This window comes from Haliotis asinina, chromosome 5, assembly GCF_037392515.1.
Source record: "Haliotis asinina isolate JCU_RB_2024 chromosome 5, JCU_Hal_asi_v2, whole genome shotgun sequence".
In the NCBI taxonomy this organism is placed as follows: domain Eukaryota; kingdom Metazoa; phylum Mollusca; class Gastropoda; order Lepetellida; family Haliotidae; genus Haliotis; species Haliotis asinina.
Window position 1 is genome coordinate 57,089,805 of NC_090284.1, and position 27,261 is coordinate 57,117,065.

A 27,261-nucleotide genomic window follows, 5' to 3' on the forward strand; every position below is an offset into this window, starting at 1 on the left:
GCGAGAGTTTTAAAAATTGCTCTCATTTAGAGGAATTAAGTCAAAATGAGTTGAAATTTTTGTCATGATACTCATAAATGTACTTTCATTCATTTACATCCGCCAAATATTGGAAAAGATGTGTTTGGGGTAAAAGGAAATATTCTCTCCCATGGGTGAGATTTTGTTAAATAGCTCTAAATTAACGGAATTAATTCAAAATGAGTTGAATTTTGTGACATGATACTTATGAACATACTTTCATCCATTCACAACCTCCAAAACATGGGAAAAGGTGTATTTTGAGTAAAAGTAAATATTCTCACCCATGGGCCAAATGGTTTTCGCCCATGGGCGAGGCGTTTTGAAAAATCACTCTTAATTAGCCGAATTAAGTCAAAATAAGCTTAATTTCGTGCAAGACACTAATAAATACACGTTCATTTATTGAAAAACTGCAACGCCTGAAAAAACAAAACATGTAGTTTCAATGAAATTAATTATTCTCGTCCATGTTTTTCACCCATGGGCGAGATTTTTTAAAATCGCTGTCAGTTAGCAGAGTCAAGTCACAACAAGCTGAAATTTGTGTCATGATACTTATTAACAGTTTTTCATTCATTTACAACCTCCAAAACATTTATTCTGGATGAAATTAAACACTTTCGCCCATGGGCCTGCCCATGGGCCCACCCACTGGCCACTGTTCTCCCATGGGCGTGCCCATGGGCGAGCGAGTTTAAATTTTGAGTTTTCGAAAAAAATTGTTTTCATTTTTTCATCCTTAGCACATATACATAACAACTGCCTGTTTAATTTTGCGAAATCCCTTGTGAGAGAGTGGCCACAGTGCTGAGAGTTTCTGGACTTTTGTGAGTCCAGAATTAAATTGTGACGTGTTCTGTACACTCTTAAGCATAAGTCATGGTGATAAAAATGACAGCACTAAATGCTTAAAATTGTGTTAAGTTGTAATTACTGGGTAGGGGTGGATGTGTTTTTAAGAAACATTTTACACTATTTCATCCAATCTCAGCTGTCACATGCCTCTGTCTTTTCACTTGTTTACATACGGCACTCAGGGAGCATGTGATTGTCATTTACGGGTCGTGCAACCTTTACAAGTCGCAAAAGCCTTCCACAGTTACCTCCCCTTTCCCGAACCTCGAAGAAGCCTGTGTCTATTCTCCACTGACGGTGGCGATCGATAAAATCACACCATTGTGCAGTTTGAAGGACAGTGACATTTTGCATGAGAGAGTGACATCAGCTGTGACATACAAGAAGTTATGCTCTGTACAATCAGTAACAGTCGCTTGAGTACGTGACAACGAGAAGGGTGTCCCCGGGGTCTCAACTTGGCAGATCGTGAGATACTGGCGAGGCAAGGTAATTCCAACCCCTAGATAGTGAGTTGTATAACTAATCAATATGCCCCCAGCACACTTGTCTCTGGGTGAAAGTATGATGAAATTTAATAATCACTCTTTATTGGCATGTGATCGCTCAACAACACACAGCCATGGGCGTCGCCCGGTCACACTGTCACCAGGTTGAACACCTCGCTCGTATCCGACTGCGCATGAGCACAACACAGGTCATGACCCTTGGCGCTTCACGGCTGTTCAAATGAGATTACCCTTGCGTTTCTCAGATCCATGGTCCTTGAAAGCTGATTATCTTAGAAAGTTGATTACATCAGGTGCCAATATTGGGATTTTGTCATGTATACTGATCTCGAAAACGGAAGCAGTGAACAGAGTTAACGATTCTTCTCAGCTCTTAACTTTACAACTTACTAAAATAGCTAATACGCATTAATTGTAGGTAGGCATTTCTGTGTATTTTGTCATATTTTACGTGTGTGCCAGGTTTTCTGACATTATTAATGTATTTCATTATTACTGCGTTTGTTGTGTGTGAGACAGAGAAAGAGTGCGAGTGAGTGAGTGTGTGTGCGTGTTACCGTATCATGCCCTGCGGAGTTGCGTCCCTTGAGTTACACAACAACGCTTTCTTTGACTGTGGGTTCGAATCCAGCATCCCCTGTTTACGAATCCTTGTTTTCAACCCTAAATTTCAAAGGTTTAAAGGGACAAATTAACCTAATTGTTATCCCGACTCAATTATTTATACTCCTGCCATACAGAGGGAATATTGCTGAAGAGTGTGTGAATAAACAACAAACAAGCCTTATTCATACTCACATACTTAAAACGTATTGCACCTCTCGGACCCACCCACCTGTCTCATCCTTGTAATTCAGTTTTGAAACCACAAAATTAAAAATTATTGCAAATCTTGGCAATTATGTAAATATATTCGAAGACGGGCGATTAAAATCTGGTCACCACTGAAACCCATGGGAACGGTAACGGTATTGTATTTGTAACAATATGTCCTGCTGCAGTCAGTGCAGAGAATTAACATTGATATCATATCGCTTTGCAGAGCTCAAGTGTCGCCGCAAGTGCGTTGGATGTCGGGAACTGTGGAAGAGAGGACCGTCGACTTCCTGACTTGTCGAGTGTGCAATACTCTGTACACAGACCCGTGTACGCTGACGTGTGATCACACATTCTGTAGGAAATGTGTCACCTCGTACATCCAAACCAAACCAGATGCTGTACAGTCCAGGACAATCCCCTGTCCCTGCTGCCGACAAGACACCAAGGTCACCGACCCCAGCAAGCCGGTGGAGGAATGGGCGGGGCAGATTAAACCCAGCATCATTATACAACGGTTGACGGACATACATGACGCAGAGCATATCAGCACAGGTATTTCATTCATAACGCTGTTTTAATGAGTGAGTGAGTGAGCTTAGCTTTGGCCTTTATTCCACCAATATCACGACGTGAAACACCAGAAATATGCTTCACACATTGTACTTATGTGGGGAATCGAACCCGGGTATTTGGCATGAGACGTGAGCGTTAACCACTAAACTACCCCTACGTCCCTAATGCTGTTTTGAAAGACAACCATGCCAATGCTTATAGGTCTTGAAGACCTTAAAGCCATTTAACTGCAATACCATAGCTATGACCTACAGCTGAATAAATGTTTCATCTGAATTGCTGCTAATTCAATAATAACAAAATTCTATATCTGTTATATGGTTTGATAAGTGACTGAGATTAAATGTGTCATGCTGATGGTTAATTTTGAATTCAAAAGGTTCTATAACTCATTGAAAATTATCGTTTGCAGACAGGTCTGACACGCAACAGTGTTATGTGTGTTGGGAACTAGGGGAGACAACTCTTGCAGCGTTGTGGTGCCCTGACTGTGAAGTGCCGCTTTGTGACAGATGCGTGAGGACACACCGTGCATCCCCTGCATCACGTGAACACCAGCTTACCGAGCTGTCTAGGAAGCTCAGACGGAAAAGGAACCGAAATTTGTTGTGTACAGACCATACGGATGAGCAAGTAAAATTTCTGTGCATGGATTGTAGAAAACTGATCTGTCAGTCGTGCAGTGTTCATCACCATCGGAGATGCGAGTCTGTTGTCACGATCAAATCACAACTTCCGCTGCTGAAGTCTGGGTTGGTCATGAAAAGAAAGATCATTCAAAACGCCCTGCAGAACAAAAGGACTAAGAAATCAAAGCATGAATCAAAAATAAAACGTTTGGCAGAGACGAATCGTTGTATACGTGGACATATTCGGGCGATTACGGAAGTAGTTGTTGAAAACATTAAACTCAAGGAACAACAGCTGTTAGATGAACTCGATGCCATAACGAGAAATATCACCAGCGACACTTTGACTGTTCTGGAACTCGAAGAAATCGAGATGCAGATGTACAGACAACACTCTGAGTTCCTTGACCAGGCCTTGGTATCGGACAGTGAGATGGACCTGTATGACGCGTATCAGGTATGGGAGTTCGGATCCAAAGATATTGGTGATGGCTCGAACAAGGAGTCCACAGGGAAAGTAGATGACATCAAGTTTACACCTAATCTTGAGAACGTCCAGAACATCCTGGATGACCTTCAGCTTGGGAAGATTGATGTTACATATGAAGAGGTGCAGAAACCATCTTCTTACTGTTTGTTATATGACACGATGGACGGATGGACAGACGTTAATGAACCGGAACCATACCTACGCGATAATACTGTTATTGTCGTGAACGGCACAGAGACAGTTGTAGTCACCGACTGGAATGAACAGAGCGTGAAATCCTTCTACACAAGGAAGGATAATTTATGCCACAGCAAAATATCCCTCCGCAATTCTCCATTTGCTGTTGCCCGTTTCAAAGAAACTCAGGTTATCGTCACGATACCAAGGTCTCGTCAGATGGTTACAGTTCAGGTGACCCCTGATTTACAATTGCTTTCAACTATCCATAGCTCCAAGGGATACTACAGCGTTGCTGTCCTGAATCCCGCGTCCTTAGTTGCGGGTGCCATTAACTGCGTGGACATCTTAGATATGAAGGGGAACGCTTTGAGGACCATCAGCGGGCTTGGGGATGAGTTACCCTTTACCTATCCGTACTACATCAGCGTGAGTAGCAAGGGTAACATACTTGTGTCCGACTGTTGGAAGGGTGTAGCAAAATGTCTGACGTCAGAGGGGGATGTTGTGTGGACATACGCTCCAGGGCTAGACAAGGCAATAGGCGATCCTTGTGGAATCGTTGCGACCCGCACGGGATATGTTCTTCTTGCAGACAGACGATTGAACAAGGTCGTGCAGCTTACCGAGAAGGGGAAGTTTGTTCGAGATGTAATTACAACACGGGATGATATCAAGTCACCATTGGGACTCTCTGTAGACGGACATGACTCCTTATGTGTGTGTGATAAAGATGGCATCAAACGATTTATCCTAATGTTATGAAACTGGCGCACACACATGGATGGATGTGCCCAGCACCTTCTGGTATCACAGACTTGATAATATCAAGTCACGACTGGGTCTGTCTTTGGATAGGCGCTTTAATCCGTGCGTGCGTGTGCATGTGCGTGTGCGTGTGCGTGTGCGTGTGATATATAAATGTCTTCCACTCCTACTTCCTAACATTATTACCAAAGCACGTCGCTGTTTCACCCATTTTGATCTTTGTTCAATCTATTGTTTATTGTTTCACTTCATCCATGATTTGATTATAACCTTTGTTGTCAAAGTTAAAATAACTGGGAATGTATCTGTGAATGTATCAAGTAAAACGTATAAGATGACCTGGCGTGGTAGAAAATAACCCAGCCTATGCGAATGACAGATGACAGCTGTAGTCTATGCCCAAAGCGCTAAGGGGCTGTGTGCACATCAACCTAAGCTGCATGTACAGAGCTGGAAAGATGAAAGTCACTTTACCTTCTCGTCCTCCACTTTACCTTCTCGAATGTAAATAACGGATTGCTTGTTATCGAATTTGACTTTTTTTTCTGTTTGTAAATTTTAATGTAATGAGTAATTAATACGTTTTTAAAACGCCCTACTCGTCTGAGCTTTGTTCATTAAATGCGCAGGCACACAGGCGTAGTTATATGGCTGCAAAATGCTGATGCGACGTGAACTCAACTCAACTCGCTGATGGACACGAAACGTCCAAATAAAATATATGGTTCATTCATCTGCCATTATTTCCAACTGACTTGTGACCTGTGGTCTTTGCACAGAGGACCACGCCTACCGGCAAGCAAGCGCTAAATCAATACAAGCTGCTTATGAGAATTATTGATTACTCATGATAGCACGTTTACTGAGAGAAAACAAGGCCCCGAGGACTCCACCACAGAACCATAGTCCTGCTGAATACAGCCTCGAACAATCACGTGACCGTTGACCCTCCATCAGGGTGAGAGAGTATCGTTTTACGCAGCTTTCAGAAATATTCCGGCAATATCACAACTGGGGACACCAGACATGGGCTTCACATATTGTACCTATGTGGGGAATCGAACCCGGGTTGTCGGCATGACAAGATAATGTTTTACCCACCCATCCTAGATCTGATCATAACCACCACATGAAAACTAAATGATGATGTTACCACATCAAAACTAAATGAGGATGTCAGAATAAAATGCCAGTTTACCCCAAAGCGCACTGTTTCTCACTACCAACGAAAATGTTTTTCCAACTTTACACGTGTTAGCCTTTACACGTGCTAACACACTGAGTGGCCAGTGCAATGTTTCGGGAATTTACTTTAAAATGCACTTCCCTCTATAAGGCCGACACCATGTCTTTACAGTGATGAAGCTCACACGTCGGCTGCCACTCTTTTTCTCCACTGGTGGTTTAAAGCTACCGGAAGCATCCTCTCCACGTGAGGCAGGGCACCTTCCCTAATAACACCAGCCTGTACCTCTTACTGTGTGCATGACTCTGAACATTGGGTTTACTCTATGTTTGTTTCATATTTATCCTTCATCAAGTGTCCTCCCATCAGATCTTCAGAACTTTTATGATCATCTCCCGAAGCCCTGTATATACATAAACGCCCGTAACCTTGTATAGGGAAGTACTGATGCAAACAATAAAGGAAAGGTTCTTGAGGATCTTCTCTCAAATAATGATCAACATCAACATCCTCACTAACGTTTTGAACAGTTGCCTTGATGGGTCCCCTTTCGCGGATGATTACAATATTTCATGTCATGGTCAGAACATGCACGCAATAGATCGTAACGTTGCTAGTGCACATGCACAGAGATGGTCTCACTCACAATTTGAGCCGTTCTTCTCATTTTGTCATATGTTGTTAAAATTACACATTGCTTTCTTCAACACGCCTGAATGGACCTGTTCGTGTACGCTCTTTAGGTACAAGAACTAGCAAGAGTTCACAAGCTTCAGAACCGCTCCAACCTTGATGTTTACTCCTAATGTAGCCATTGTTTCTGCTGATTGTACGAATTGTACGAACATCTATAACAGATCCATCAATGTACATATAAATCTTGCCTGCACAATTTTAGCAAGTTGGTTATAGTACTTAAGGTACATAAAGTTAGCACTAACCTCGCAGGGTACTGCCACGGAGCAAACAACCCTAGTTCCATGGCGGCTTGTCGCCTCCGACGTCCGCTATCGACATCTATAGGTTCAGGCCTTTCAAGACTCTCTTGAGACACATTTTTGTCGGAGCGGAGAACTCATTTTGGAAAACGGATGCGGAGTGAGTGTGGTAGTGTTTCTTTTTTTCTGCTCTGCTGGTGATGTGATGAGGAATGTTCAGAGTATTATGAAATATGCTCAACCTTATAGCATAGATGACCGTAAGAACTATCTATTACTACATTTTAACGTGTCTTTTCGCAATTGCTTTTATGTAATGTAGGCTTGTAGTCCTCGGGCATAATTTTCTAACTCAAGAGTCTAAAGAGTCTTTTAGTTCTGTAAACAATTAATGTACACCTATGTAGTGAATGTTTGTTGATCTTTTCACTTCCGGTGGGAAGTCATAACTAGGTCTTATTCACCCCGACCATTTTAGTGTCGCCAGCTTATATGTTCTAGTAACAGAGCGAGTGATTTTTTTCCAAATTCCTTGTTATATTGCGGCTGTTGTTCCGCTGGACTTACACAGCGGGTGGCCACAATATTAATGTGGTACTTTAGATGGTACCACCATGAAGGTAGTAGATGTGGCCAAGTAGAAAAAAGATGAATTGCAACCATAATCAAAACCTTCTGCATTATCGGGAGCGTCGGAAGGACTGTGCTCCCGTGGAAACTACAGATACTCTCCTTATCTGCAATAGGAAATCAGGTTTGGTAGGAGGTACCAAACCAAGGGCACCGAGAACAAAGTCTTTGGATACAAGCGAAAACATTCCAAAGGCGAGGTCCGTATATTTAGCATGTTTTTCCCGAATTGAAAAGCTTAATCAGAAAGGACAAGATCAGAATTGTCGACAGGAATTCTTCTGAGTTTGTATATGGGCCTGGTCCAAAGAAATGTAAAAGCACCATTTTACATGACGCCATGGACATGTTCAGGTTCGTACCATGGATGGACCTCGGAGTCAAGACCACAGGCATGGCGACGACGATAGTGGAAGCAACGTGCCATGTCACAATGTCTTTTAAGATATGCTGTTTTTGCCAAGGAAGAGTATCCACTGATAAGGTGCTGGACAGTCTCTGTATATTCATCACACAGTTGACATTTCATGAAATATTAACATTATGTTACGGATTTAAAATAATATGGTTATTAATATTATCAACTCAAATTATGTTGTGGCCATGACTTCTCATCTCATGGCCACGCCTTATTATCACGTTACCACGCCTTAATATCTCGTTACCACGCCTTAATATCTCGTTACCACGCCTTAATATCTCGTTACCACGGCTTATTATCTCGTTACCATGTCTTATTATCTCGTTGCCACGCCTTACTATTGATTTTTATTTTCTCATCCAATATTCTTCTATAGTTCCGTACGAATGTGCTTACCCTTCTTAAGGTTACACAACAACAAATGTTTTCCCATAGATTTCCATAAAACCTTTTATATTTGCAAAACACATCCAGGTTATCAACATCCAATCCATGTACATATGGGTGCAGTCAGGCCTTTAACTGCAACAATAGAACACAATTTCTGACCAGCTTGTGCGGCTAACATTCCGAGCACAGGAAGCTGAACACATCAACTTCAGTTCCGCACCAAATGTCACCTACTTGAAAATATCTGTACACTCTTAAGCATAAGTCATGGTGATAAAAATGACAGCACTAAATGCTTAAAATTGTGTTAAGTTGTAATTACTGGGTAGGGGTGGATGTGTTTTTAAGAAACATTTTACACTATTTCATCCAGTCTCAGCTGTCACATGCCTCTGTCTTTTCACTTGTTTACATACGGCACTCAGGGAGCATGTGATTGTCATTTACGGGTCGTGCAACCTTTACAAGTCGCAAAAGCCTTCCACAGTTACCTCCCCTTTCCCAAACCTCGAAGAAGCCTGTGTCTATTCTCCACTGACGGTGGCGATCGATAAAATCACACCAGGGTGCAGTTTGAAGGACAGTGACATTTTGCATGAGAGAGTGACATCAGCTGTGACATACAAGAAGTTATGCTCTGTACAATCAGTAACAGTCGCTTGAGTACGTGACAACGAGAAGGGTGTCCCCGGGGTCTCAACTTGGCAGATCGTGAGATACTGGCGAGGCAAGGTAATTCCAACCCCTAGATAGTGAGTTGTATAACTAATCAATATGCCCCCAGCACACTTGTCTCTGGGTGAAAGTATGATGAAATTTAATAATCACTCTTTATTGGCATGTGATCGCTCAACAACACACAGCCATGGGCGTCGCCCGGTCACACTGTCACCAGGTTGAACACCTCGCTCGTATCCGACTGCGCATGAGCACAACACAGGTCATGACCCTTGGCGCTTCACGGCTGTTCAAATGAGATTACCCTTGCGTTTCTCAGATCCATGGTCCTTGAAAGCTGATTATCTTAGAAAGTTGATTACATCAGGTGCCAATATTGGGATTTTGTCATGTATACTGATCTCGAAAACGGAAGCAGTGAACAGAGTTAACGATTCTTCTCAGCTCTTAACTTTACAACTTACTAAAATAGCTAATACGCATTAATTGTAGGTAGGCATTTCTGTGTATTTTGTCATATTTTACGTGTGTGCCAGGTTTTCTGACATTATTAATGTATTTCATTATTACTGCGTTTGTTGTGTGTGAGACAGAGAAAGAGTGCGAGTGAGTGAGTGTGTGTGCGTGCGTGTTACCGTATCATGCCCTGCGGAGTTGCGTCCCTTGAGTTACACAACAACGCTTTCTTTGACTGTGGGTTCGAATCCAGCATCCCCTGTTTACGAATCCTTGTTTTCAACCCTAAATTTCAAAGGTTTAAAGGGACAAATTAACCTAATTGTTATCCCGACTCAATTATTTATACTCCTGCCATACAGAGGGAATATTGCTGAAGAGTGTGTGAATAAACAACAAACAAGCCTTATTCATACTCACATACTTAAAACGTATTGCACCTCTCGGACCCACCCACCTGTCTCATCCTTGTAATTCAGTTTTGAAACCACAAAATTAAAAATTATTGCAAATCTTGGCAATTATGTAAATATATTCGAAGACGGGCGATTAAAATCTGGTCACCACTGAAACCCATGGGAACGGTAACGGTATTGTATTTGTAACAATATGTCCTGCTGCAGTCAGTGCAGAGAATTAACATTGATATCATATCGCTTTGCAGAGCTCAAGTGTCGCCGCAAGTGCGTTGGATGTCGGGAACTGTGGAAGAGAGGACCGTCGACTTCCTGACTTGTCGAGTGTGCAATACTCTGTACACAGACCCGTGTACGCTGACGTGTGATCACACATTCTGTAGGAAATGTGTCACCTCGTACATCCAAACCAAACCAGATGCTGTACAGTCCAGGACAATCCCCTGTCCCTGCTGCCGACAAGACACCAAGGTCACCGACCCCAGCAAGCCGGTGGAGGAATGGGCGGGGCAGATTAAACCCAGCATCATTATACAACGGTTGACGGACATACATGACGCAGAGCATATCAGCACAGGTATTTCATTCATAACGCTGTTTTAATGAGTGAGTGAGTGAGCTTAGCTTTGGCCTTTATTCCACCAATATCACGACGTGAAACATCAGAAATATGCTTCACACATTGTACTTATGTGGGGAATCGAACCCGGGTATTTGGCATGAGACGTGAGCGTTAACCACTAAACTACCCCTACGTCCCTAATGCTGTTTTGAAAGACAACCATGCCAATGCTTATAGGTCTTGAAGACCTTAAAGCCATTTAACTGCAATACCATAGCTATGACCTACAGCTGAATAAATGTTTCATCTGAATTGCTGCTAATTCAATAATAACAAAATTCTATATCTGTTATATGGTTTGATAAGTGACTGAGATTAAATGTGTCATGCTGATGGTTAATTTTGAATTCAAAAGGTTCTATAACTCATTGAAAATTATCGTTTGCAGACAGGTCTGACACGCAACAGTGTTATGTGTGTTGGGAACTAGGGGAGACAACTCTTGCAGCGTTGTGGTGCCCTGACTGTGAAGTGCCGCTTTGTGACAGATGCGTGAGGACACACCGTGCATCCCCTGCATCACGTGAACACCAGCTTACCGAGCTGTCTAGGAAGCTCAGACGGAAAAGGAACCGAAATTTGTTGTGTACAGACCATACGGATGAGCAAGTAAAATTTCTGTGCATGGATTGTAGAAAACTGATCTGTCAGTCGTGCAGTGTTCATCACCATCGGAGATGCGAGTCTGTTGTCACGATCAAATCACAACTTCCGCTGCTGAAGTCTGGGTTGGTCATGAAAAGAAAGATCATTCAAAACGCCCTGCAGAACAAAAGGACTAAGAAATCAAAGCATGAATCAAAAATAAAACGTTTGGCAGAGACGAATCGTTGTATACGTGGACATATTCGGGCGATTACGGAAGTAGTTGTTGAAAACATTAAACTCAAGGAACAACAGCTGTTAGATGAACTCGATGCCATAACGAGAAATATCACCAGCGACACTTTGGCTGTTCTGGAACTCGAAGAAATCGAGATGCAGATGTACAGACAACACTCTGAGTTCCTTGACCAGGCCTTGGTATCGGACAGTGAGATGGACCTGTATGACGCGTATCAGGTATGGGAGTTCGGATCCAAAGATATTGGTGATGGCTCGAACAAGGAGTCCACAGGGAAAGTAGATGACATCAAGTTTACACCTAATCTTGAGAACGTCCAGAACATCCTGGATGACCTTCAGCTTGGGAAGATTGATGTTACATATGAAGAGGTGCAGAAACCATCTTCTTACTGTTTGTTATATGACACGATGGACGGATGGACAGACGTTAATGAACCGGAACCATACCTACGCGATAATACTGTTATTGTCGTGAACGGCACAGAGACAGTTGTAGTCACCGACTGGAATGAACAGAGCGTGAAATCCTTCTACACAAGGAAGGATAATTTATGCCACAGCAAAATATCCCTCCGCAATTCTCCATTTGCTGTTGCCCGTTTCAAAGAAACTCAGGTTATCGTCACGATACCAAGGTCTCGTCAGATGGTTACAGTTCAGGTGACCCCTGATTTACAATTGCTTTCAACTATCCATAGCTCCAAGGGATACTACAGCGTTGCTGTCCTGAATCCCGCGTCCTTAGTTGCGGGTGCCATTAACTGCGTGGACATCTTAGATATGAAGGGGAACGCTTTGAGGACCATCAGCGGGCTTGGGGATGAGTTACCCTTTACCTATCCGTACTACATCAGCGTGAGTAGCAAGGGTAACATACTTGTGTCCGACTGTTGGAAGGGTGTAGCAAAATGTCTGACGTCAGAGGGGGATGTTGTGTGGACATACGCTCCAGGGCTAGACAAGGCAATAGGCGATCCTTGTGGAATCGTTGCGACCCGCACGGGATATGTTCTTCTTGCAGACAGACGATTGAACAAGGTCGTGCAGCTTACCGAGAAGGGGAAGTTTGTTCGAGATGTAATTACAACACGGGATGATATCAAGTCACCATTGGGACTCTCTGTAGACGGACATGACTCCTTATGTGTGTGTGATAAAGATGGCATCAAACGATTTATCCTAATGTTATGAAACTGGCGCACACACATGGATGGATGTGCCCAGCACCTTCTGGTATCACAGACTTGATAATATCAAGTCACGACTGGGTCTGTCTTTGGATAGGCGCTTTAATCCGTGCGTGCGTGTGCATGTGCGTGTGCGTGTGCGTGTGCGTGTGCGTGTGATATATAAATGTCTTCCACTCCTACTTCCTAACATTATTACCAAAGCACGTCGCTGTTTCACCCATTTTGATCTTTGTTCAATCTATTGTTTATTGTTTCACTTCATCCATGATTTGATTATAACCTTTGTTGTCAAAGTTAAAATAACTGGGAATGTATCTGTGAATGTATCAAGTAAAACGTATAAGATGACCTGGCGTGGTAGAAAATAACCCAGCCTATGCGAATGACAGATGACAGCTGTAGTCTATGCCCAAAGCGCTAAGGGGCTGTGTGCACATCAACCTAAGCTGCATGTACAGAGCTGGAAAGATGAAAGTCACTTTACCTTCTCGTCCTCCACTTTACCTTCTCGAATGTAAATAACGGATTGCTTGTTATCGAATTTGACTTTTTTTTCTGTTTGTAAATTTTAATGTAATGAGTAATTAATACGTTTTTAAAACGCCCTACTCGTCTGAGCTTTGTTCATTAAATGCGCAGGCACACAGGCGTAGTTATATGGCTGCAAAATGCTGATGCGACGTGAACTCAACTCAACTCGCTGATGGACACGAAACGTCCAAATAAAATATATGGTTCATTCATCTGCCATTATTTCCAACTGACTTGTGACCTGTGGTCTTTGCACAGAGGACCACGCCTACCGGCAAGCAAGCGCTAAATCAATACAAGCTGCTTATGAGAATTATTGATTACTCATGATAGCACGTTTACTGAGAGAAAACAAGACCCCGAGGACTCCACCACAGAACCATAGTCCTGCTGAATACAGCCTCGAACAATCACGTGACCGTTGACCCTCCATCAGGGTGAGAGAGTATCGTTTTACGCAGCTTTCAGAAATATTCCAGCAATATCACAACTGGGGACACCAGACATGGGCTTCACATATTGTACCTATGTGGGGAATCGAACCCGGGTTGTCGGCATGACAAGATAATGTTTTACCCACCCATCCTAGATCTGATCATAACCACCACATGAAAACTAAATGATGATGTTACCACATCAAAACTAAATGAGGATGTCAGAATAAAATGCCAGTTTACCCCAAAGCGCACTGTTTCTCACTACCAACGAAAATGTTTTTCCAACTTTACACGTGTTAGCCTTTACACGTGCTAACACACTGAGTGGCCAGTGCAATGTTTCGGGAATTTACTTTAAAATGCAAGAACCTTTAAGTTAATTATTTGAGTCGAAAACATTATGAGGTCGCACTTCCCTCTATAAGGCCGACACCATGTCTTTACAGTGATGAAGCTCACACGTCGGATTCTCACTCCGCTACAGCAATCGTCTTCGATTCGATCCTGGAACCTTCGTTTTCATGAGATTTGGTCGCTTGTGAATCTCCACGAGTCAAGAATTCGCAGTTAGCTCCCTTATATATTATGCAGACGAGGCAGGTGGGCACTGTCGAAGATATCGGCTGTGTTTCATCTTCAGCACTTCTCGGATTGATAATGCACCACAAGAAGAACATGCGATGAACTAGTGTTTGTTTAGAGCAACCAAATATTCCTTTCTAAAGGTATGTATTTCTCAGGAACTGTTTCTGTTGTGCTTACACTCGGGCGTGCATGATTTTAACTTCTTTCTAAGAGAGTATGATGCCGACTAGTATTATTTGTATGGACTTGGGTTTTGTTAAATGCAAATCTACTGACAGCGGAACAGTTTAATATTATTAAGAATTTCATGTTAATGCATGCAGCAGATGTATTTTGGCTTCGTCACGCATCCGATCGATCGCGGTTACTATTGAGTTACCTCCCTTATATATTGACGCACTGGCTGAGGAATCCTTGGTGCTAACGGAAGTGGCTTAAAATTCCTTCAAAAGACAGTTTTGGAAGTATCAAGAAATTTCGATTAAGGCTAAAACAAAGATTATGTAATAATGACTACACTCCCACATTCACTAAACTGTACTTCTGCGATTGATGTAATTAAAGAAAGGTTCTGATAAAAAAAATATATTAAACAAATCAAATCCACCGATGCACACGTCTGGGACGGCTAGTTTAGCATCATAGCAACACATGTAAAAATATGCACCAGCATCATTGTGCAATTTTACAACAATTACAGGTAATGTTTCTTTTCAATAATTCTGTAAAAATTATTGCAATATCTATGATTGATTTCATGACAATTGAAACAATATCTGATATAACGAGTCTATACCGATCTTGGGTTGAACATAACCTGAATATTCGGGACGTATTACAAGAAAGACCAAAATATGAAATGTTTCTTTCAGAGGAACAGTGGGGTAGCTTTGAGGATACAGCATTAGCGGCTCCCACTGAAAACCCGTGTTCGATTCCCCACATGAGTGAAATGTGTGAAGCCCATTTTTTGTCCTGGTGCCCGTTTCAAAAAGATGTCGTAACGTTTCTCGTAACATTGCTACATCCTGTGTTACGTACAGTATAGAAGGTAGGGATGGTACGAGGAAACTCGCGAGATCTTATGGTTACGAGAACTTTGTGAAACGGGCCCATGTGCTGTAAAAGCGGCGTACAACGTAGCTCCTTCGTGGTAACTAGGCTGTGTATCCATGGAGCCTAGCTATTAGTTTCGGCGTTCATGCTATCGGCAGCCTTATTTGAGTGATTGATGCTCAACAAATACAGGCCGCCATCATGTACTGGACAATAGATAAGATATACATAAGATATTCATAAGATATACACCTCTATACTTTTGATAACAACATACATGATAGGCTTAGATTGTGTACACAAGTGTTATATTATGTATGATAAAAGACGGGAACAGTATTGTTGTGCAGTAATTGTTTTGATATTTCGTACTAAGGGATCCTGTTTTACAGATGGCGTCGTGGAATGAGAAAGTCACTGAATTCCTGACCTGTGTGATCTGCCAGGAAATGTACACAGACCCATGTACACTTAAGTGTGATCACACATTCTGCAGGTAATCTATCTCCCAATCAGAGACAATATTATTTTTCCATGCACCAAACCTTTTCTCCAACACATTATCCCCAATGAAGCAAGTCGAGATTTCACCAGGCTCAAAATCTGCGACCCGAGAAGATTCCGGTTAGAATTGGCCTTCAACAACCCATACTTGTCACACGGGGCAACCAACGAGATCGGGTGGTCAGGCTAGCCGACTTGGTTGACCCATCATCATACTCATGATGTTGATCACTGGATTGTCTGGTCCTGACTTGATTATTTACAGACCGCCATATAACTGGGGCCCCGTTAAGCATAGAAAATAAACAAGAAAACAAAACTAACACTCTGATTATCTGACTCGCCTTTTCAAAACAAATGGAGTTAGTGAATGAGTTTAGTTTTGCACTCAGCAATATTCCAGCTACATGACGGTGGTCTGTAAATAATCGACTCTGGACAGTCCAGTGATCAACAGCATGAGCATTGAGCTGCGCAGTTGGGAACAGATGACATGTGTCAACCAAGTCAGCAAGCCTGACTACCGATCCGTCAGTCGCCTCTAACGACAAGTATAGTCGCCTTTTATGGCAAGCCTGGGTTGCTGAAAACATATTCTGCCCCTGACTTTCGGGGAAATGGAATTAGTAGTTACCGTTCATATATATATATATATATATATATATATATATATATATATATATATATATATATATATATACCATTACTATATAGTCTATATAGTACATTATATAGATAGATAGATAGAGAGAGAGAGAGAGATGAAAATACTGAGTATTGGTAATATATGGTATATATAATGCAATATATATATATATACAGAGAGAGATATGAAAATACTGAGTATTGGTAATATACTATATATAATGTACTGTATAGACTATACAGTAATGGTATAAATAAATTATATATATATACATACACATGCATATACACACATATAAGCACGTGTCTAATTGTGCAGGAAATGTGTCACCGCATACGTCCAAACCAGGCCAGATGCTATGAGGACGAAGACCATTCCCTGTTCCTTCTGCCGACAAAATACCAAGGTCCCCCACCCCAGAAGACCGGTGGAGGAGTGGGCGTGGCAGATCAAACCCAGCATCATAATACAGGGGCTGATTGACATACAAGCTGAGGCGACTGATGGGGGTATGAAATATCCACAGTAATTTTACAGCAGATGGATGGTTGTGTTTTCCCGAGATTGTGAATTTGTTTATGAAAACGTCTGTGTTCGAGTACCAGTGACCATATTTGATAGATGTCACTGTAAGGATAGTGTCATATATGTGCAAAGAATGAGTGAGCGATAGAACGAAGGATGGATAGAAAGAAGAAAGGAATTGTGTCCTCTTAAATCCGAAGATACATACATATCTCATCATTGTCAAGCACATATACAAACAGTGCAAGCTGGTGGATCCAAATTTCGGCCCCATTCAAAGAAATGGACGGATATAACCTTAACAGTAATATCTTGGAATTAGACGCCATCTTGAATCACACACGGCATGGTGTTTAAAATGTTCACATTCAGTGAACCATTTAATAGCTCCGAAGCATTTTTTCGCGATTAAGTTTTTTCGACTTTTTCTTTAGAGATACAGAACTCAAACTGCAGTTTTTCAGGTAAAATCGTATTACTTGGTTACCAAAATGTTCATCGTGAGGAAAATAATGTTTCGAAATCAGTGGGTAACCTTTGCTTAACGTATAATAAACGTATTATCGCAACATCGACCCATCATGTTGAAAAATTATTTTACCCAAATCGATTTTTTCCCTGAATACACAACTTTTACGTGCAATCTAATCAAGCTGTAGAAAGAAATGCTCAGCTAATACACAAGCTGAGAAACATCATGATTTATGTAGACTAAGACTTAGGTACTTGTTAATGTGTGTGATTGTTAAAGACGATAGTTCTTTGTTTGTCTTCTGATGCAGAGGAAACAGACACAGTGAAGAAAGAGACATATTACTTGGAAATAATAGCGGTACTTTCGTAAATATACCTACTGATCAGAATCAGTTACCATAAAACAGAAATGAAGCCTTACCAACATGTTCAATTATGTATGGACTGATATAATCAAAGGAATGTAAGCTCTATTGTCCTCTCTTGTCTTTTCTGTGCCACTGTTGTGTTCATGGAGAGTACAAACGTGTACATGTAATTTTCTGTGAGAAAATGTCCTTTGTCGGAAACTTGATCACATCCATTTGCTTGAACAAAAACCCAAACCAAATGAATGGTGAAAGTGCTACACTCTTTATCCATAATTTAGTACCTTTAGTACCTTTAGTAAGCTGATCTTTAGGTTGTAGAATAGAAAGCACACCTGACACACTTGTATCATGTCAGATGAAGGAAAGTGCTGTTCACTGAAAGTGGATGTATACACATGAATTTCTAATATAATCATACAAGAATAATTTCATTTGCAGGCACAAACGGCAAATGCTGCACATTATGTGGACAGCTAGGGGAGACAACTCCGGGAATCTCGTATTGTCCAGATTGTGAAGTTACTCTCTGTGAAAGATGCGTCAAGATGCATTATGCCAGTCCATTATCTAGTGATCATGAACTTTGCGACCTATCAGAAGAGGTCAAGGTGAAGAAGAGGCGCAAGGTCATGTGTCGGGAACACCAGGATAAGAGAGTGGAATATCTCTGCAAAGACTGCAACAAGTCCCTGTGTCAGTCATGCTGTGTTGTCTACCATAGGAAATGTGACTCTGTCGTCACAATCAACTCGCAAGTGGAAAGAATGAAATCGGAGTTAGCTATGAGAAGAAGTATTTTACAGACGAAATGCCTTGGCAAAAGCAAAAGGATAGATAGACACAAAGTGAAAATAAATGAAATACAAGACGAGAAAGCAGTGCTACAGGAAGAGATTCATGTTAACGCCAATAGAATCATTGAGCACATCAGGCAGAAGGAAAAGAAGCTGTTAGATGAATTGGATGAAATAACCGAGGAACACCTCATTCAGATCCATGCTGATGTAAAGTTGGAAGAGATCGAGATGCAGATGTACAGACAACATTGTGAGTTCATTGACCAGGCCTTGGTATCAGACTCTGAGATGGACTTGTTTGATGCGTTTCAGGCCTGGGAGTCGGGGTCTTTAGAACTCGGGGGAGGTAGAGACTCGGACGTAGCGGACACTCGGAGAATTGATGACATCAGAGTGACACCTGACATCGAAAAGGTCATCAATGACATCCAGATGCTGGAGATTGATGTTGTGTATCGAGATGGACTAGAGTGTTCCCCTGTCTTGTTTCAAACTACTGACGCTGCTACAGAGGACGACCAGGTGACCCATGGCATGTTTGACACGACAGCCCTTTATGTAGACGGTGTACAAATCATTGTCATCACTGATTGGGAAAATATGTGTGTGAAATCTTTCTGGACCAGAAGCAGCCTTTCGAATCACAGCAGACTTCCCCTGGATGCTCCTCCATGGGGCGTGACCAAGCTGAAGCAGATTCAAGTGATGGTGACTCTTCCTCACGCTCACCAGATTGTGACTCTGGAAGTGACCCCTGAGCTGGTGCTTCTCTCAACCATCACAACACGTAGCGGGTATTTCAGTCTCGCTGTTCTGAGTCCATCATCTCTGGCAGCAGGTGGTAGCTGCTGTGTTGATATCTTGGACATGGCTGGAGACGTCCTGAAGTCAATAACTACATACAATTATGACACACTGTTTACCTACCCTGCCTACATGTGTGTCAACAACAAAGGCAACATACTCGTGTCTGACTGGGGGAAAACATCTGTAACATGTCTAACGTCAGAAGGGGATGTTGTGTGGATATATGCTCCTACAGGACGCCGAGCTCTCAGTATCCCAGCTGGAATCTCAACGACCAAATCAGGAGATATCATGTTTGTAGACAAAGACTCCGAAATAATGATACAACTGAAGGACACGGGGGAATACGTCAGTGATGTTCTCACGTCCCAGGACGGTATCAGCCAGCCACTTAGTCTCTGCATTGACAAACATGATTCTGTTATTGTTACTTGTGGAAGAGAAATAAAAACGTATATTTTAACATGATAACATCGTCGTGAATATCAATGGAACGGATTACCTAGTTTAACAGTCCCTGAATTACAATATTTTCCATCCTGTCCGGCCCTTTCTACACAATGTCATACTCACACACCTACGTGTTTGAAAATATTTTATATATTAATATATATTGTACAGTAAGTAAAGAATGTGTGAATATCGCGCTTGTATTTAGCTGTTTTGATTAATATTTATGTTGAAATATTATTCATAAAGACTCAAAGATTGTGAAATGTAATTCAAATCAATGTGTGCATGTATGTTTCTGCAAATGGAAATCATTTAAGCGTGTGATTGTTGATGTACATGATTATACATTCACGAATATTCGGGATTGCGTTGGTGTTCTGTGATACCTATGTTTGCTTGTCAGGCAGACAGTCCGCTTGTGGTACTCAACAAAGGTGCTTCTACCAGGTATTTCACTCAATGATGTGGTTTAAAGATATATAAACGAGAGGTAACACCCATTCTCCCGGTATTTTGTCCGCTAGCACTGGGTCACTGCAGTCTTTGTTCTTTTGCGAAAATATTTGCACACACTTCTAAACGTTGCCACGTGTTGTAGATTCTGATTATCATGTAAGGGTTGTATTTTAAACTGATAAAAACAAATGGAACTTTTGTTCATGTCGACCGCTAAATAAAGTGATCTTCATATTAATGAATTTGTTAACATTGCACTACGCTGCGTGTGTAAGTCGACGTCAGTGGGAGAGTGTACCTCCTCCAATCCTTCATCTGCCATTTATCCTAATCAGTTTTCCAAACTGAATGATATGGCTTGAACACAGACATTACGGACGACTGTTCCTTTTATAGAACAATCCGTACGAAATGGGGAAAAAAAGTGGTGACGTAGCCTAGTGGACTCACCTTGAATTCTCCACACGTCGTAGACCTATGGTCGATTTTTGATGAGGGAACCATGATTATGTCAGAATCCCAATCCTGGTGGCCCCTGAAGGTATCTGTCAGAACCATGTAGTCTCATTAATACACGTGGTATCTCCTGTGATTAAGTTAGAATTACGCTCGCGTTGCCCTCGAAGCTTCATATTATTGGCAAAGGCTGTAGGTACACTGGACGGATGACGACCAATTGTTTGACGCTCACCCTCATCGAGCCAGGGCTATTGACACCAATTTGGAACAGGAGACCATTGCGGCCATCCAGGTCATATGTTCTCAACAAGAAAATGTGGCACATTCTGCAGATCTCCCCCATACAACGCCCGGGTCTTCTAACAACACAACAGAAATTTGGCAATGCTCTTTCTAAAGAGTGGAACAGTGGCAAACGTCCAGACTTGCCGCGGATTGATAAAATACTGAAGTTTAAAATCATTATTGCACACATGTCACTTTGTATACCAATCGCGTGCTTACTCGCTGACGTTGTTTATTAACAAATAGCGCATGGCTCAACGCATTCAGTTTTTGTATTACTTTATTATTTAGAATGGCGCTGTAGATAGTGAACCCGGCACTCTTCATAAAGTATCATTTAGCATGTCTGCAAATCCAATCTGTAAATGTACAGAACGAATTTCTAAAAGGAATATAGTTAATATATGAGACAGAGACAATACAGCTGTCGACGAGTAAGCACCGCATTCCGCGAAGGAAGTTACACATTTACTTGCCGTACACTGTCTCTACATTCATACCAAAATCGTGATATATAACCAGAAAGGTTCATAACGAATAACACACTAAAAGTGATGTCATCCCACAGGTTACACAAAACTAACATTTGTCAATGTTTCCCCCCTGACTTCTATTAACATGGGACTGGTATTGGTTCGTATTCAAATTATTGATCCCCAGTAACCCACGCTTGTCATAAAAGACTAGTAATGAGATCAGGTAGTCAGGCACGCTGACTTGATTGACACATCGTATTCCAGTTTCGTAGATTGATGCTCATGAGATTGACCACACAGGGTTGCCTGATCCAGACTTGATTATTTACAGACCGTCGTCATATAGCTGGACTGCTGCCGAGCGAAACACCGACCAACCATCTATTGTCATGGTACAGTTTGCGTAGAAATACCAAGGCATTCAGCATGGACAGCCAGTACAACTGTGCACAGTCTGGCTTAAACACGGCCGCGCAGTGTCTCTTTTACGAGTACAGGAAGTTAAAACTTACAAGTGGTACTTCCGCACCGAACGCAACCTGCAGTTTCGCACCTGATGCCACCTGCTTGAAAATATCTGTTGTAAAAAGGCAATACTTTTTAATTAATAGTATAGTCAGGTTTTGTTAGTGGATTTGTGTAAAGGTTTAAAAACTATGAATATTCCCTACCCAAATCATCCAATCAGAGCTACCTGATATTTCAATCTTGCGTAGTAGAACCTGCGCATAGCTGTGTATTAGGCTTCCACGACTACCTGACAAAGTAAATATGAAAAAATGGTATGTATTTGTCCACCAACATCACACTGTATCAACGTTATCAGCATTGTTATTTCATATACATGTATAGTGGCTTTGTCTCGTGAACACACCCATTCAATACATATGAAACTAATTTTAGAGAGACACTAACTGCGACTTGTAAAGAAAGATCGTGTTTCGTATCCTAAACCATGTACGTATCTTAGTTGGCTACTCTTCTACCGTTATACGTTAGTTGTACAAGTCTATCAGTTTAATTATGCCTTTAAATGTCGTTCGTAGACTAAAAATATTGACGCAAAAACAGCTTAAACCTTTGACCTCAACACATTGACAGCTTCCTTCCGGGTGGTGTGACAGTGATGGGACGTGTATAGAAAACGGAAACTGACGTGAATCAACATATATAGGATATTAATATAGGATATTAGTAATAATCAGATGCTCTGTTCAAAGTATTACACCACGCTTACAGTTGGCAGTACATGCACCTTCAGGATTACCTTTCCTAATGGCTCCAGCTGTGCTCATACCTGGAGTCACGACAAACTAATATGAAATCAAGTCCATTTCTTTATGTTTCGTCACCTTCAGTTTATGTTACACAATTGAACTGGTAAGTAACTTTGGAACTAATATACTTTAAGTTCGTTTTATGTTGTTTTACGCCACACTCAGCAATATTCCAGCTATATGGCGGCAGCCTGTAAATAATCGAGTCTGGACTAGACAATCCAGTGACCAACTGCAATTCGGATACCATGACCTTGAGTCTCCTATCCCGTCAGTTGCCTGAAAGAAACATGGGTAGCTGAAGACCAATTCCATCACGGGTCTTCACGGGTCTTGATATTTTTTCTAAAACACGCTTGGTTGATAATTATCTTCGTTATTGATACGCTAATGGGAACTCTCTCAAAAATTGTATGTACTTTGTATTGTCCTGCCATATGCCTATCATCAGAATGTGTGTACATGTAGAGTTCCAATACATGCTGAAAATATACGTGTTTCTCTATCATCCCCACAGCTGAAACATAAATAGCTAATTGATCGTCAATTAGTCATTTGACCGAAACATTTCCTGATCAAATGAAAATTATATTTGTGCGACGTTTCATACGGTATCATATTCCGTTTCACAGATGTCCCGGGAGGAGAAAGTGACCGAATTCCTGACTTGTGCGATCTGCCAGGAACTGTACACAGACCCGTGTACACTGAGCTGTGATCACACATTCTGCAGGAAATGTGTCACTTCATATATCCAAACCAGACCAGATGCTGTACAGTCCAAGACCATCCCCTGTCCCAGCTGTCGACAAGACACCAAGGTCCCTAACCCAAGCAGGCCGGTGGAGGAGTGGGCGGGACAGGTCAAACCCAGCATTATTATACAGGGTCTGATAGACATACAAGCTGATGCGAGTGCAGAAGGTAAGACACAATGATAAGTGTTTTCATACGTTTTAAAGGCATTATATACACATGCACAAAAGTTCAGCGCCACCAGCTATTTTTGTGATATGCTACTTTGGATACTCAGTGGTAACTATCATAACGAGATCTATGACGGTCATTGACGGTTTGATTATGTTTGGCAACAAAACGGGTGGTGACGCTGTGATTGACCTTGCAATGGGCCTGCATGACATGCCAGCATTTGTCATGCCTAGCACCTGCCATCTCTCAGCGGTAGTTAACTTTCTCCTCACCATGGCTGATTTTCTAACTCTAAAGTGAAAGGAGAATCTCACAAAAGATCAGTGAAACCATGTGTGTGAAACGTGATTTTCAAGATTCAGATGGTAGGGAAATGGAGTTGCACGTGCAGAACGGTTTCCTTGTCACATCTTGACAATCTTAGGTTCAAAAATCTATGGAAGGCTAATTCAGTCATATACGATTATAGTTAAAACTTTGTATTTCTGATCTTCAGTTGTGCACTCACTATGAAAATAGTGGCGATTAACTTTTGTGCATGTGTATATACTGCCATACATATTGTGATACACTGACTGAAATGTTTCTGCCCATAACAGCTCCCTGTGTGCGATATCTTCTTCTTAGTTTGCCACGTTATCTTCAACCTTACCATCTCAGACGCGTTTATTTCAGTCCGAAATATTTCCAAGCTCCTCTTTTTGCACTCTTCGCGAGGGGTATCCGACATTTTGTTGCTGTGGAGATCAAGGGTAGATGATTTATAGAGAGTTCGATCTGGATGGCCGAACATATTAAAGAATCTGAAGGATATCCCGATACCGTACCCGTAGGTGCCGACTTACCGGTAATATTGCACAACCCCAATATTTATACAGTTGTTTATACAGACGCCAATGTGAAAGACAGACACATAGACAGAATATTCAGTTAATAATGTTTTGTAGGTAGATAGACCTGCATGCATTTCTTTTCATACTGTTTCACAGATACGACAGCCAGGTTCTGCACACACTGTGGACAGCTAGAGGCGGCAACTCCAGGGATCTCTTGGTGTGCAGACTGCAAAGTTGCTCTCTGTGTAAGATGCGTCAAGATTCATCGTGCCAGCTCGTTATATGTGGACCATAAATTATCTGATCTGTCCGAGGAGATCAAGGTGAAGGAGAGACGGAAGGTCATGTGTCAGGAGCACAAACATAAGAAAATCAAATATATTTGTGAAGACTGCAACAAGTCCCTGTGTCAGTCATGCTGTGTGGTCTATCACAGGAAATGTGAATCTGTCGTCACAATCAGCTCGCAAGTGGCAAGAATGAAATCCGAGTTAGTTCTGATGGGTAACATTTTACGGACAAAATGCCTTGTCAAAAGCAAAAGAATAGAGAGACATAAATTGAAAATAGATGAAATACAAGACCACAAAGCAGCCACGAAAGAACAAATTCATCTTTGCACCGATAGAATCATTGAGCACATCAGGCAGAAGGAAAAGAAGCTATTTGATGAACTGGATGAAACAACCTACGAACACATCATGCAGATCCATGCTGATGTAAAGCTGGAAGAAATCGACATGCAGATGTACAGACAATATTGTGAGTTCATAAACCAGACCTTGGTATCGGACTGTGATGTTGACCTGTATCATGCGTTTCGGGCCTGGGAGTCTGGAGCTGTAGTGATGGAGGATGTCAAGGATACAGAGGCAGCAGACACCAGGAGAATTGATACCATCATGTTCACACCAGGCACTGACACTGTCCAACACCTCTTAGATGACCTCCAGCTTGGAAGGTTTGACGTCACATATCGAGACGGACCTGGTCGGCAGTGTTCACCAATGTTGTTCGAAACAACTGATACTGCTACAGAGGGCGAAGAGAGAGTCCCTGGGATGCCTGGCATCACAACGCTTCACATTGATGGTATACAGACGATTGTTGTCACTGACTACATTAACAAATGTGTTAAATCGTTCCACAAAAGAAACAATCAACCGTGTCAGAGCAGGCTTCCCTTAGACGACTCCCCATTCGGTTTGTCACAGTTGAAGGAGAAACAGGTGATGATAGCTCTCCCAGGATCTCACCAGATTATAACAGTAGAAGTAACCCCCGACCTCGTCCTGCACTCAGCCATCATAACAAGCAAAGCCTACGCAAGTCTCTCAGTTCTTAGTTCTTCGTCTCTAGCAGCAGGTACCTGGGACTGTGTTGATATCCTGGACATGGCTGGAGACGTGTTGAGGTCGGTCACTACCTACAACAATGAGACACTGTTTGCTTATCCCGCGTATATGTGTGCCAACAAAGGCAACATATTCGTGTGTGACTCGAGGAAGAAGTCTGTGACATGCCTGACGTCAGAAGGTGACGTTGCTTGGAGATACATCCCCACCGGAGACAAGACTCTCCGTAAGCCTACTGGTATCGTAACCACCAAAACAGGAGACATCCTGTTTGTAGACAAGATCGCCGAGACTATTATACAGCTGAATGAGGATGGGAAATATATCAAAGATGTCCTCACATGCCGCGACGGTATCAGCCAGCCTGTCAGTCTCTACATTGACAAACATGATTCTCTTTTTGTTACTGGTGGAGGGGAAATCAAGACGTTTATCTTCGCATAGCATGGGAGTGAATACCCAGAAGGGGTCTGTCGTACGTAGTTCTTGTATCTCGGGGTAAGGTGCGTGGATGCTACAAAGACGATGACAAGGAGAACATTGAGGATAATATTCATACTCTCAACCTCAAATGAACGGCCGTTATGACATGATATACAACTCCACGATGCAAACACGAGGCGTCACTGGTGGCCCAGAGGTCGAAGGTGTCGCTACAGTCTCAGAGTCACGTCCTTTCCCAGAGCCAGGAACAACCACTCATTAGAACTGGGCCCAGCTGCGGTAAAACGTCTTTAAGGTTAAGTAATTACCATGACACGACTTTTGCAATTCCAGTTTCATGTTTACAAATTAGGAGTTGAAATTTCGATGTCATATGGAGGTGGTGTTAAATTGTACACATTTTTAGGTAGTTCGTGTGTTTGTCAGTCATACTATATATGAACAATCCGTTGCAGTATGATAAAACACAAACCTTGTCCGTTGAATACCATATCCACCAGCACAGAAATAGCACAACTTGTGCAAACGGACAGTAGTGACTGTGCTGCATATAAGTTTTTTTAAAAATGTATAAATTTTATAAACAGACAATCAGTCTTTCCATACTTATTCATGAAGACATCACTACGACTGTAAGGTCGAATGTTGCTCTTTCATGTATAGGTTTATGTTCGCACATGTGATAGGGACATAAAACTGATAACCCTTTAGGGCCTTTTCAGATGTAAGTTGCACACGTGTATAGCTACTGCATGCTCGGAGCATACTGTTATCTCTTTGGACTCGTAATCTCTACACTGCATGTACAGTAGCACAACACTCGTGACGTATCCACGAACAAGTTATAAAATCCATGTCGATACCAAATTGCCACATTAGAGGAAGTTCTGAGTGGAACAAATTTGTGGCAGAACCGAAGGCAACCGTTGAGAGGGTACAA

At 41.9% G+C, this 27,261-nt stretch overlaps 4 protein-coding genes across 4 annotated transcripts; all 4 read left to right on the forward strand.

The window, feature by feature from the left end:
- The first annotated feature begins 1,119 nt into the window (after positions 1-1,119).
- LOC137283616 (E3 ubiquitin-protein ligase TRIM56-like) lies at positions 1,120-5,439 on the forward strand. The gene is made up of 3 exons (XM_067815209.1): positions 1,120-1,368; positions 2,431-2,759; positions 3,193-5,439. The coding sequence occupies exons 2-3, from the start codon at positions 2,459-2,461 to the stop codon at positions 4,839-4,841; spliced, it is 1,950 nt and encodes a 649-aa protein (XP_067671310.1). The 5' UTR covers positions 1,120-1,368; positions 2,431-2,458; the 3' UTR covers positions 4,842-5,439.
- Positions 5,440-8,888: 3,449 nt separating this feature from the next.
- On the forward strand, positions 8,889-13,221 carry LOC137283617 (E3 ubiquitin-protein ligase TRIM56-like). The gene is made up of 3 exons (XM_067815210.1): positions 8,889-9,141; positions 10,208-10,536; positions 10,970-13,221. Exons 2-3 carry the CDS (start codon positions 10,236-10,238, stop codon positions 12,616-12,618), a joined length of 1,950 nt encoding a protein of 649 aa, XP_067671311.1. The 5' UTR covers positions 8,889-9,141; positions 10,208-10,235; the 3' UTR covers positions 12,619-13,221.
- A 928-nt stretch (positions 13,222-14,149) lies between these two features.
- On the forward strand, positions 14,150-20,493 carry LOC137283618 (tripartite motif-containing protein 2-like). The gene is made up of 4 exons (XM_067815211.1): positions 14,150-14,310; positions 15,619-15,722; positions 16,695-16,885; positions 18,185-20,493. The coding sequence occupies exons 2-4, from the start codon at positions 15,619-15,621 to the stop codon at positions 19,816-19,818; spliced, it is 1,929 nt and encodes a 642-aa protein (XP_067671312.1). The 5' UTR covers positions 14,150-14,310; the 3' UTR covers positions 19,819-20,493.
- A 2,090-nt stretch (positions 20,494-22,583) lies between these two features.
- On the forward strand, positions 22,584-26,912 carry LOC137283652 (E3 ubiquitin-protein ligase Midline-1-like). The gene is made up of 3 exons (XM_067815260.1): positions 22,584-22,859; positions 23,389-23,680; positions 24,676-26,912. Exons 2-3 carry the CDS (start codon positions 23,389-23,391, stop codon positions 26,319-26,321), a joined length of 1,938 nt encoding a protein of 645 aa, XP_067671361.1. The 5' UTR covers positions 22,584-22,859; the 3' UTR covers positions 26,322-26,912.
- The last annotated feature ends 349 nt before the right edge of the window (positions 26,913-27,261 follow it).